The sequence below is a fragment of the Oncorhynchus gorbuscha genome, linkage group LG22 (genome assembly GCF_021184085.1).
Source record: "Oncorhynchus gorbuscha isolate QuinsamMale2020 ecotype Even-year linkage group LG22, OgorEven_v1.0, whole genome shotgun sequence".
NCBI lineage: Eukaryota > Metazoa > Chordata > Actinopteri > Salmoniformes > Salmonidae > Oncorhynchus > Oncorhynchus gorbuscha.
Window position 1 is genome coordinate 28,717,951 of NC_060194.1, and position 12,234 is coordinate 28,730,184.

A 12,234-nucleotide genomic window follows, 5' to 3' on the forward strand; every position below is an offset into this window, starting at 1 on the left:
ACCTGCTCTCCGCCACCAATACAAGGAGATGATTGAGGGTGAACAAGCAACACTTTAGGTATTTTGCCTTCAACCCACTGGGATTGAACACGCAGCATTCTGACCCAGAGTCATGGGATTACACCCATCCTCCAGCCATCTACACCACCCAAGCCTACTTGACCGTAATAGCTCTCACCGTTTCCCCTACTGACAGTTTTGAAGGCATTTCCCGACATCATAAGGAAATGGATAGACGTCCAATTTCGACTTAATCTTGAATGATCTCCCTGACCTAAACAGGCACCAAAGTATTGCGCTTTCTCCATTTCCCTCATGTTTTATTTGTATCAGCAGACAAATGGCTGATTTCAGGTTTCAACAAGAAAGAGGGAGAAATCTAAACTAATTACTGCTGACCTTAGAGATTAGGGTACATATTGTAGGCTACATAGTTACGGCTCTGTGAGTTTGTGGGAATGGGAGACACTGCCAGTGTGTACCTGGCATTCTGCATTATAGCCTGACAACAATCCTCCTTTATAATTACACTGAGCACACAGTAATTCAGGGTTGGAGCTGGGTTAGGAACACATCATGTCATTTGTGGTGGTTGGTTATACAGAAAATATGCTAGAGGTGCAGATGTTAATGCTGCCTTTGATGCTATTAATAGAGTTCACACTAGAAGGTATGGAAATGTTTCTAGTACAGAGGAACCATATATCCCTTTCCAGAAACTGAGTTTGAAAGAGACATATGCACAGATAGATACATGTTTTTACTATGATGAAAGATTATGATATCTTTTAAAGTTAGCTATTTACTGTAAGGTTGGAATTATGTGAGAGTAACAAGGTGGAGTATTGGTAAAGTGGACAGAATTGTGGGTCCATCGACCTAGATGGAATGAATGATCTTATTTGTATAATTCACATACTTCTCTGTTCATACTGTCCACATAGTGGTGCGTGTGAACAGAATGTCGAGCCTATCTCCCTCAACGTGATCAAGACAAAGGAGATGATTGTGAACTACAGGAAAAAGAGGACCGAGCACGTCCCCCATTCGTGTGGGCGTCAATTTTCTTGGTGTCTACATCACCAACAAACTAACATGGTCCAAGCACACCAAGACAGTCATGAAGAGGGCACGACAAAACCTATTCCTTCTTAGGAGACTGAAAAGATTTGGCATGGGTCCTCAGATCCTCAAAAGGTTCTACAGCTGCACCATCGAGAGGATCCTGACTGGTTGCATCACTGCCTGGTATGGCAACTGCTCGGCCTCCGACCGCAAGGCACTACAGAGGGTAGTGTGATCGGCCCAGCACATCACTGGGGCAAAGCTTCCTGCCATCCAGGACCTCTATACCAGGCAGTGTCAGAGGAAGGCCCTAAAAATTGTCAGACTCCATCCACCCTAGTCATAGACTGTTCTCTCTGCTTCTGCATGGCAAACAGTAGCGGAGCGCCAAATGTAGGTCTAAAAGGCTTCTAAAACAACTTCTACCCGCATCGCTGTTGTTATCATCTATGCATAGTCACTTTAACTCTACCTCCACATACATACTACCTCAACTAACCGGTACCCCCGTACATTGACTCTGTACCGGCACCCCCCTGTATATATTGTTATTTTATTTTTTACTGCTGCTCTTTAATTACTTGTTACTTTTATCTCTTATCCATATTTTTTTTACCTGCACTGTTGGTTAGGGGCTCGTAAGTAAGCATTTCACTGTAAGGTCTACACCTGTGCATGTGACTAATACAATTTGATTTGATCTGCCCTTTGCAAATATTTGGTGCCAACAGTGTATGCTGATAAGCCAAATACATGTTACTGTAATTGTGGACAAAATAGAGTTACATCAATTAAGGATGGAAAGTCAGACCCTACAGTACCAATAAAAAGGCCTGTTAATCTTTATGTAACACTGGATTGCCATCCTGCACACTAATTCAATTTCAATGCATATCATGAATTATTACATTGAATGTAAACGAGTTATCAAAATGCTTCTGTATGTTTTACATTTTTCAAGTTTCAAGATGCATTCTTTATTAGTCGTATGTGCAGGATAGACATGGTATACACTATCCAACAAAAAGCTTACTTGCAGTAAGTCATAATAAAATATCAAATACGAACATAAAGTAAATGGCTAAGAAGAATAGAATATGCATTTATGCGTAAGTATAATACAGGAAGGCACAATTTATATAATAAACAAAAATAGAAATGCAACATGTAAAGTGTTGGTCCCATGTTTCATGAGCTGAACTAAAAGATCCCAGAAATGTTCCATATGCACAAAAATGTTATTTCTTTCAAATGTTTGTTTACATTCCTGTTAGTGACCATTGCTCCTATGCCAACATAATCCATCCACCTGACAGGTGGAGCATATAGAAGCTGATTAAACAGCATGATCATTACACAGGTGCACCTTGTGCTGGTGGCAATAAAAGGCTACTCTAAAATGTGCAGTTTTGTCATACAACAATGCCACAGATGTCTCAGGTTTTGAGGGAGCGAGCAATTGCCATGCTGACTGCAGGAATGTCCACCAAAGCTGTTGCCAGAGACTTGTTTATTTGTTTATTTATTTCTCTACCATAAGCCGCTTACACCATTGTTTTAGAGAATTTAGCGGTACGTCCAACGGGCCTCAAAACTGCAGACGCACACGTAACCACGCCAACCCAAGTCCTCCACATCCGGCTTCTTCACCTGCGGGATGGTCTGAGACGAGCCATCCGGACAGCTGATGAAACTGTGGGTTTGCATGACCGAAAAATGTCTGAACAAACTGTCAGAAACTGTCTCAGGGTGCTCGTCGTACTCATCCGGGTACTGACCTGACTGCAGTTCACAGTCTTAACCGACTTCAGTTGGCAAATGCCTACCTTCGATGGCCACTGGCACGCTGGAGAAGTGTGCTCTTCATGGATGAATCCCAGTTTCAACTGTTCCGGGCAAATGGCAGACAGCGTGTATGGCATTGTGTGGGCAAGCAGTTTGCTGATGTCAACGTTGTGAACAGAGAGCCACATGGTAGGGTTATGGTATGGGCAGGCATAAGCCACAGACAACAAACACAATTGCATTTTATCAATGGTAATTTGAATACAAAGAGATACCGTGACGAGATCCAGAGGCCCATTGTTGTGCCATTCATCTGCTGCCATCACCTCGTGTTTTAGCATGATAATGCACGGCCCCATGTCACAAGGATCTGTACACAATTACTGGAAGCTGAAAATGTCCAAGTTCTTCCATGGCCTGCATATTCACCAGACATGTCACCGATTGAGCATGTTTGGGATGCTCTGGATCGACGTGTACGACAGCGTTCCGGTTCCCGCCAATATCCAGAAACGTAACACAGCCATTGAAGAGGAGTGAGATAACATTCCACAAGCCACAATCAACATCTTGATCAACTCTACGCGAAGGAGATGTGTCGCACTGCATGAGGCAAATGGAGGTCACACCAGATACTGACTGGTTTTCTGATCCACAGCGCCACTTCTTTTTAAGGTATCTGTGACCAACAGATACATATCTCTATTTCCAGTCATATGAAATACATACATTAGGGTCTAATGAATACATTTCAATTGACTGATTTCCTTATATGAACTGCAACTCTTTGAAAAATCTTTGAAATCATTGCATGTTGAGTTTATATTTGTAAGTGTAGTACAATATTTAGTGGGGATGAACGTAAACTAAAAGTAAAGTTTTTGCCACATAGAGAAGTCAGATTGGAGGTACATTAGCATGTGAAAAGAATAAACAGGAGCATTCACAGTTACACACTCCACCTGGCTGCTCACCAATGTCCTTGTCAGAAGTCCACCCACTGCACTGGCTTACACTGAAAGACCTCCTGGGGACTGCGGTGACCATTCACTGGGTTCTCTCTCAGTCCCATGCACCTGTGACTGTTTTTGTGTTAGCTATTTTTTGCTTTGTCTTTTTCCTGGCAGCGTGGTATCATTGGAGACACACCTTCCCTCAAAAGGAATTCTCCTGCCCAACAATGTGGTTTGTTTGTTTGTTTGTTTGTTCACTGGCTGGAAAGAGCAGGCTAGCTGGAGAGTCAAATGAAAAACAATGTTGCTAGTAATAATTAAAATGGCTACAAGAAAAATGAGCCGAGAGACATAGGCCTATGACTATTTGAAATAAGGTAGAGGCACTTTTCCTCCATCGGTTGTTGGTTCCGTACCTTTTCGCAGGGACTCACAGGTGCAGCTGGAAAGGTTCTCCTTGCTCTCCTCGGACGACTCATCCGGCTTCTCCATGGTCCTGGACCTTTGAGAGCTGCTTTTCCATATTCCAAAGGACTTTGCCACAATCGCTTTGTCTGCTCCTTTCATTGTTTCCTGTAAAACACATTTACAGCATGACTTCCCAGGTTTATCCCTCTTGTGAGTTATGTGCCCCCTTTTCTGGCTCTCAATAAACCTGTGCTCATCTTTCCCCATGCCCAAAGTAAGAGAGAATTAGGGCATTGTGTGCATATGCATTCTCTTAAGCCTTCCAGAAAATGGCCTGATTGCCGTGGCATATTTTGTTTTAGAGCACTTGAACATTGTTTCTTTGCTTGACATTTTGCATCTATGTGTGCAGAGCAGAGCATCATTGCCTGAATAAAACTGCTATAAAACAATACTTCAAAAAGTAAACAGTAGATATGCAAAAACTGCACATGATTTCAAATTTAATCCAACTTAGAGGAAATTTTAAAAAGCACATTATGCCCTAATTGAGTGCTGTACAGTCCACAAATACTATTACAAGGCCGATCAGGATTAGCGGTGGAACGTACCTAGTTATCTATCCCTGGGTGCCAAGACTGCTAGCAGTGGGCAACTACATTTCAAAAGCTGGCAAATCCAGTTGTCTCTTAAATACAGAAAGTACTTAAATCCAGAGCGAACACAAGAAAAAGACAGATAAAGGGTGCTCTGCATATCACGGCAAAAGCTTGTGCACTTTTCAGAATCACTGGCTAGGTTAAACAAATATGCTAAGTAGAGATCAAACCAATCCTTTGATCTGCAGCCTAGTTTCCAGAGGAATGGCTTGGCTGTTGTTGTAAATAACTTGTAGAAATCTGTACCATTTGCCTTCAGGTAATATCAAAAGTGCCAGGGATTCAGAGGCAAATACCTTGTTAGAAAATAGATCAGATAAAAAAAAATTAAAAGCATATAAATATTTAACTACTTAGCTTATACTCACTGTACCATCATTTGTATGCAATATATTATGAGGGTTATATGATGATTGTAGGCTACTGTACACTACTGTAGTAGATATATTTGAGAAGTGGCTGACTACGGAATTAGAATCTAGTTCCATCTAGTATTGGGGAGGTAAACAAATCTCTCCTACCTCCAGCATCCCAGTCCAGTCAAACACAGTGTCAAACATTGTTTCCAAACTTGATACTGAGGCTGGAAGAATTAGAATGCAGATAGCTATGCAACTTGCTGACTAACTTTGCCCCTCTGTTTTGATCGAGCACACAAAGAAAAACGCTGTCCATTCAAAGCAGACAGCATAACTCTTTTCAGAGAAGGGGGACCATGAACAAACAAGGCCATGTCCTGAGCTGTGGCCAGCCATTAGCCACTCTCCCTCCCTTCAGCAGAGCATAGCCCGGTGAGGGCCACTGGGTCTGGGACCGGCTGACACCACACTCAACAGGCCAACAGTGCAACTTCTGTTGCAAAAAATCTTCCCTCCCTCCCAATTTGAACAGACAGTGAGCTTTTCAGTTTAGCAGCTGGCTTTAACACTTTACCTCTGCTCCTCATTCTTCTTTTTGGGGACACAGCCATGTTTGTCCTGTAGTCTCTCTATGAGTTGTGGTGGTCACTTGGAAAATAGCTGTAACAAATAAAGAAACAGGATGGATAAATTGTATCAACAGTTTGATTTCAGTAGCTACCTCTGGTGGTGTTCAGAAGTAGTATAGTTAGCTTTGTAAAGTTGTAGCTCATGTCACAAAAAAACATTGAAGACTACAAATTAACAAGTTATATTTTCACATCTTATAGTTAAGCTTCACAAATTGTGGACTTCAACCACACACGTTTGTCATTTTTAACGTATTTCCTTAACGTTATATAGCTATTAACTCGCTTGCAAACTGGTGTGAAGTGCCCTTTTCATAGCATATTTTCTAAGCTAGCACACCAACCAACATGCTTATTGTAAGTTGTTCATGAAATCTTTAACTTCTGATCAATACATTACCTTTGATGTCACTCCCCTATGTGTTGCGAAGGTATGCTGTGTCAAAGATGGTGGATCTCTAGTTCAGTGGTTACCAACCTGTGGTCCTTGTGGGTACTGCAGCAGGTCCGCAAAAAAGTGTTGATAAAACATTATTATTATTTTTTAAATAATGACAGCTGCGACTATTAATCGTAGTATAAGCTATTTGAAAATAGTTTTCACAATGCAAATTGTTTAGAATAATAACAATAATACGTTCACTGCTAAAATTGACGTCCACGATATTTTATGTAAAAAAATATATATCCAGATCCAGGACTCCGCAAATGGTGGTTCTTTTGGCGGAGATTTGGTGGTCCCTGGAACGGTTGGGAAAGGTTGTAACCAGTTAAACTTTGGGACGGCAGGTAGCTTAGTGGTTAGACCGTTGGGCCAGCGGGTTGCTGGATCGATTCCCCAAGCTGACAAGATAAAAAAATTAAAAAAATAAACTGTCATTCTGTCCCGGCCCCTGTAGGACATCATTGTAAATAAGCATTTGTTCTTAACTGACTTGCCTAGTTAACTTTTTTCTTTACAAATGCCTAGTCGATTTCTGATGGTCTCCGCCTACTGTGACTGTTTGGAGGAAACTTCCTCTGACCTGTGCCACCTCCTAAAACACCCCACAATGCTTATAGCTCATACTGTTAAAGTATGAGGTTATGGAATTTAAGAGGCATAACTGAATGTGGATGTAGAGGTCTTCAGCCACTGGAAGACACGTGTTACTTGATAGTCAGTGTTAAAACTGAACTAAAAAGCCTAGAACTTCTGTTGACATTTTTAGAGTCTACAATACATCTTCTATTGACATCATATTTAGAGTCTACAATACATCTTCTGTAGACATATTTAGAGTCTACAATACATCTTCTATTGACATCATATTTAGAGTCTACAATACATCTTCTATTGACATTATATTTAGAGTCTACAATACATCTTCTGTAGAGATATTTAGAGTCTACAATACATCTTCTATTGACATCATATTTAGAGTCTACAATACATCTTCTGCAGACATATTTAGAGTCTACAATACATCTTCTGTAGACATATTTAGAGTCTACAATACATCTTCTGTAGACATATTTAGAGTCTACAATACATCTCTATTGACATCATATTTAGAGTCTACAATACATCTTCTGCAGACATATTTAGAGTCTACAATACATCTTCTACTGACATCATATTTAGAGTCTACAATACATATTCTGCAGACATATTTAGAGTCTACAATACATCTTCTATTGACATCATATTTAGAGTCTACAATACATCTTCTGTAGACATATTTAGAGTCTACAATACATCTTCTGTAGACATATTTAGAGTCTACAATACATCGTCTGTAGACATATTTAGAGTCTACAATACATCTTCTGTAGACATATTTAGAGTCTACAATACATCTTCTGTAGACATCTCACAGTGGATGACTGGTGGGCTACATCTTGATTCTGAACCCTAGAAAAAGCTGGAACTGAATCACATCCCTCTGTATCAACTTGTGAGATGGCAGTGGCTGTTGTGACGTGAGTGTGGTGTGAGGCACATATGCATTATAGAAGGAAATGGTGAAGTGACAGCTAGATTCTGGGTGTGATACAGTACATGTTGGAATGACTAACTAATAAGGGATGCATCAGGCTGTTAGCCTTTAAAAAAAAACATCTATGTGTTATACTTTATCTTGTCAATCAGATGCCTGGAGGGAGAGGTGACTGATAACTTGAATTAATCATTAAACATTATTGCACATGTTAATTAATTAATGGTAATTAATGCCTCTTAATAACATATCATGACGAGGGCAATATTCAAATGATCAAACTGATGTTTTGTCTGTCTGGCTTGCTACATGTCTGATTAATTACTGTCATAATGAGCTATAATGGGTAATGTGTTTTATGGGCATGGGAAAGCTAATCACTAATGTCATTGTGGGAATCAATGGGATACTTCTATAGCTGTAGATGTGACGTGACATAGTGCCCTTGATTAACCTACTTACTTAATCTAGAACGTAGAGTGCATATCTTCCATAATTTCATACAAAAGCATTCTAAACCATTTGACAAATCCCAAATCTCCCCCTAGATGAAAACGCAAATGAGGAGAGAGGAGGGAAAGAAACATCTCTCCATCTCTCTGACGACGAGAACAGAAACAGCAAGAAGTTCTAACAAGGAAAAGCCTGCCAGGTGGCGAACTGGCTGCACCAACAGAACGCACAATCTGTCTGGCTTCTCCTTCCAAACCACTGACAGCTGCCATCACCAGCCTCGCACACTCGCACTCAGTGGCTCCTCAGCCTCTCTGCCCATCCCTCTTTAGTGGTAATCCTGCTAACCCCAGAGACAGGGTCACCTGGGCCCCATAGATGGCCGTCTGGGGCCCTGCTGGCCCCCCTGGATACCTGCCTGTGGATGGGTGTGGGGCCCAATGCTGGGGCCATGGCTCAAGGAGGACCACGTTATTATATATACAAAGCAAAAAGATGCCTCTGACCTGCAAACATAGCTTCTTCTCTAAAACGAAACATCTACAGACCCAATGAGATGCATGATTTATAAATGATTTTCGGTTTAATCTTTGATTTAATTTAATTTCACCTCAAAAACTGAATCCACAAGTAACTTAAATGTTGCTATTTCATTGTCCATTTTGTACAAATGATATAACCCCCCCTCCCCCCCAAACCTAGCCTTACAGAGCACACAGGCAGTTTTCCTTTTTTTTTTTACAGTTTTCCAGAACGCTAGCATTGCAACTGGGGCTAAAAATAAAACCTTGGCAAAGTTATTATGATTCCTTATTGGTCCCATAGTTTGATTTCACATTTAGCATTTTGCATTCCCCTCTGCGTAAACAGTTCATTCTTCTCCTCCTGCGGTACAATGAAACTTGAGTGACTTTGGCAGCCGATTTTGGATCGGTGCTCCTGAATCCACCAGTGTATGTTATCAGCAGGTAAACAAGCTTCCGAACAATGCCATGATGGGACTGCAAGCAACATGAAGAGACTCGTCTCAAAAGCTATACAACCCATCAAAGCTGGTGTCATTTCCTCAACACTGCCACTGCAGCTGGAAAATGCATGGCTGTTAGTTACAGTTTAAATCACTGTCTATTTTCAGACACTCCAAAACTATTTGTATTGATTTAATTTACTTGTCAGTTACTAAGCAGCCAGATTACCCCAATAACACAACAGATTTGTAATGTTTACTGGCTTCTTTGCGGTTTTGTTTTGGAGGAGGAAATGGAAAAAAAGTGTCATGCACACTAATCAATAGGATTTACAGTGTTGTGGTATTCAAATAATTATTCTCATTTGCAAATGGAATAGTTCACTCTATATTTGAGAGGATTACATACAATTCTGAACTGAATGTGAAAATTACTTGAGAAGCACTTCAAATGCATTTAGTTATAATTTTGAATACTTTCTGTTGCACTTAAGATAAGAAAAAAATCTTGTTAACCACACGTTAGAATGTTACTTACCAAACTTTGCCTCATATGTGCCTTTAGGGCACAGCATAGCTACTCAACTACAAACCTACGCACTCTCTCTTGGTAGTGAGTGCAGGAGCCCCAAAGCCTCAGGCTTTCTATGGTGAATTATCTCTACGGTAGTAATTACCTACAAAGCTATGTCATCAGATGTAGATTTACACTAACAACACAGAAAATGTTTGAATAAAAAAATATCCATATTTATGTGAATGTGTTACTAATAGTGACATTGTGTGTGTGTGTGTGTGTGTGTGTGTGTGTGTGTGTGTGTGTGTGTGTGTGTGTGTGTGTGTGTGTGTGTGTGTGTGTGTGTGTGTGTGTGTGTGTGTGTGTGTGTGTATAGGGGGGGTTCATGTGGTGGGTAGAACATATCAGATCCAGATATTGCTGCTTACTCCCTCATATTTCTCACTTGTTTCATCAGGAATTAAATCTGGGTTTGTGCCTGTAGTCGAATGAAAGAAGGGAAGAAGGGACAATAAAGGAGAAGATAGGAGGCATGTCTGTTTGATCATCATTCTGTTTCGGTGAAGTTCTCTGCTTGGTCTCTACAGTCTCTGACAGCAGATGTATAACCTAATCTCTTTCCCAAACCCCATTCTTATAGCATGAATAGGGGGAAATGTGATGGCATTAAGTCAATTCACTCCTTGGTTTGATATTTCAGCATTCTTGATGCCACTGGGTGTTCTTCAACAGACTCTTTTCATTTGGATTTCCCAAAAATAAGATTGTTATAATGCATTCCCATTAATTTATCCACCATTTTAAGTGCATATTTACTCCGTGAACAATACTTGTTTATTTGCTGCCCCGCTATCTAATGTATAGTGTCAAAGATGCGGAAAAATCTAACGCAACGTATGTATGATCTTGAATGAGATGAGTAACAAAGGATAGAATCTAACACTAAATATGACATTCTTTGTGTGTCCTGTCTACACTTAATCTTTTTGATATGTCACTATAACTCTCTACAACATTAAGTGTTTCTATAGCATGATGACAGGTGAATAAATGCCTGGAGGAAAGAATCCTTTGACTATGCCATTTCAAGGCAGGGGTGGTTGGTTATCCCTTGCCTCTTACAGTTTGGAGTATCTTTGATGATTATTGTTGTTTCATACATGAGCTGAGAGTCAAGATCGTTCTTGTTGCACTGATGGTATTCATGAGATCAATTCAATATGACAAGCTATTACTATTTTTTGCATAGCTAACATTCTGGTTATTATGCATGTAGCTTTCCAATCTCTAATATCACGTTTTAAAATGTTTTCTTGGATGTTTCTGGAAAAACAGGTTGCACATTACTGCAGATGTATGGTTTTACAAATAACACAACACTTATTGTATAGTTCCTTGTATGGTTCTATAAATAACTTAAAGTTCCTGCATTGCAGTCATTTTCTTTTCCTTTTCATTCCTACTCCTGCGGCCGACAAATACTGTATTAGACAGCCACTGTCTTCAGATGCTCCTCCACACACAGAGAACAACCTGTCTATTTAGACAGACAACACTTTCTTCCCTGCTAGCCATTTTTAGGTCCTTATTCACCTTGCACAACTACTTGAGATGTTGAATATTTTGTATGGTATAGCTCTAATCTGATGCATTTGGAGTAGCACAAGGTCTACATGGTTTTCCAGGAATAAAATAAAAAACGCCTCTTCATGAATTTGATGATATAATCAAGCCCATTCAAAGGGTTAGGGGACAGGACCCATAAGCATGACATCGTCACTTGCCCATCGAATTGACTTGAATAGACAAGTCTATGTGGTGTGATAGTAAATATAGCTAGTGTTGAGAGACGCTTGAGGGAGCTAGCAGTCTTAAACTAATACTGGTGGAATCAATGGAAGTAGTTTGAGCACAATCCTAAGCCATTGACTGTTAACATGGCAATGCTAAAATCCCATTTAGCCTGATAAGTGACTCCAAGCAGCTCCAAGCTCAGAGGGGGGTCGTAAACATTTACACTAAGAGCCTGTCCAGTGCACATGGTTGGTGGGTGCCAGGCCACCTCGGTATCATCGAATACTGTGTTGTGTCGCATATTTTCTCATTCAGGCCCGTCCCGAAAAAAATTGTAGGAATCACACCATTCATTTATGAAGAAGCTGTCCAAATGTGACAACAGGCTTATGCTAAATGGAGAAAATAGAGCTAAACATTGTTAAAACACCCCTAGACCCACACGGTTATTGAGCGCTTGCTCTGCAGAGAGCTGCGATGCTCCCTGCTGTGATCTGGGAAAGTGATGTTGGTGCGCTTCCTCCTCCATGAGGGCCGCACCGTTCTTGGGTCCTGATTTGAAGCCTTTTTGAAGTCTGTTTCCTGCCATAGCATGCCAACACTACTGCCACGTTAGCTAATGCCTTCCACAAAAGCAGAAATTCTAAATCAAATAAGAATGTATTT

General features: G+C 40.5%; 1 protein-coding gene across 1 annotated transcript in view; it reads right to left on the reverse strand.

The window, feature by feature from the left end:
- LOC124010048 (suppression of tumorigenicity 18 protein-like) overlaps positions 1-6,742 on the reverse strand; it is a 67,061-nt gene extending 60,319 nt beyond the window's left edge. Inside the window, exons 1-3 of the mRNA XM_046322376.1 lie at positions 6,259-6,742; positions 5,804-5,889; positions 4,220-4,376 (exon numbers count right to left, since the gene is read on the reverse strand). Of these exons, the coding sequence (XP_046178332.1) occupies positions 4,220-4,370 (151 nt within the window). The 5' untranslated portion in view covers positions 4,371-4,376; positions 5,804-5,889; positions 6,259-6,742. The remainder of the gene's footprint in view (positions 1-4,219; positions 4,377-5,803; positions 5,890-6,258) is intronic.
- Positions 6,743-12,234: the final 5,492 nt, after the last annotated feature.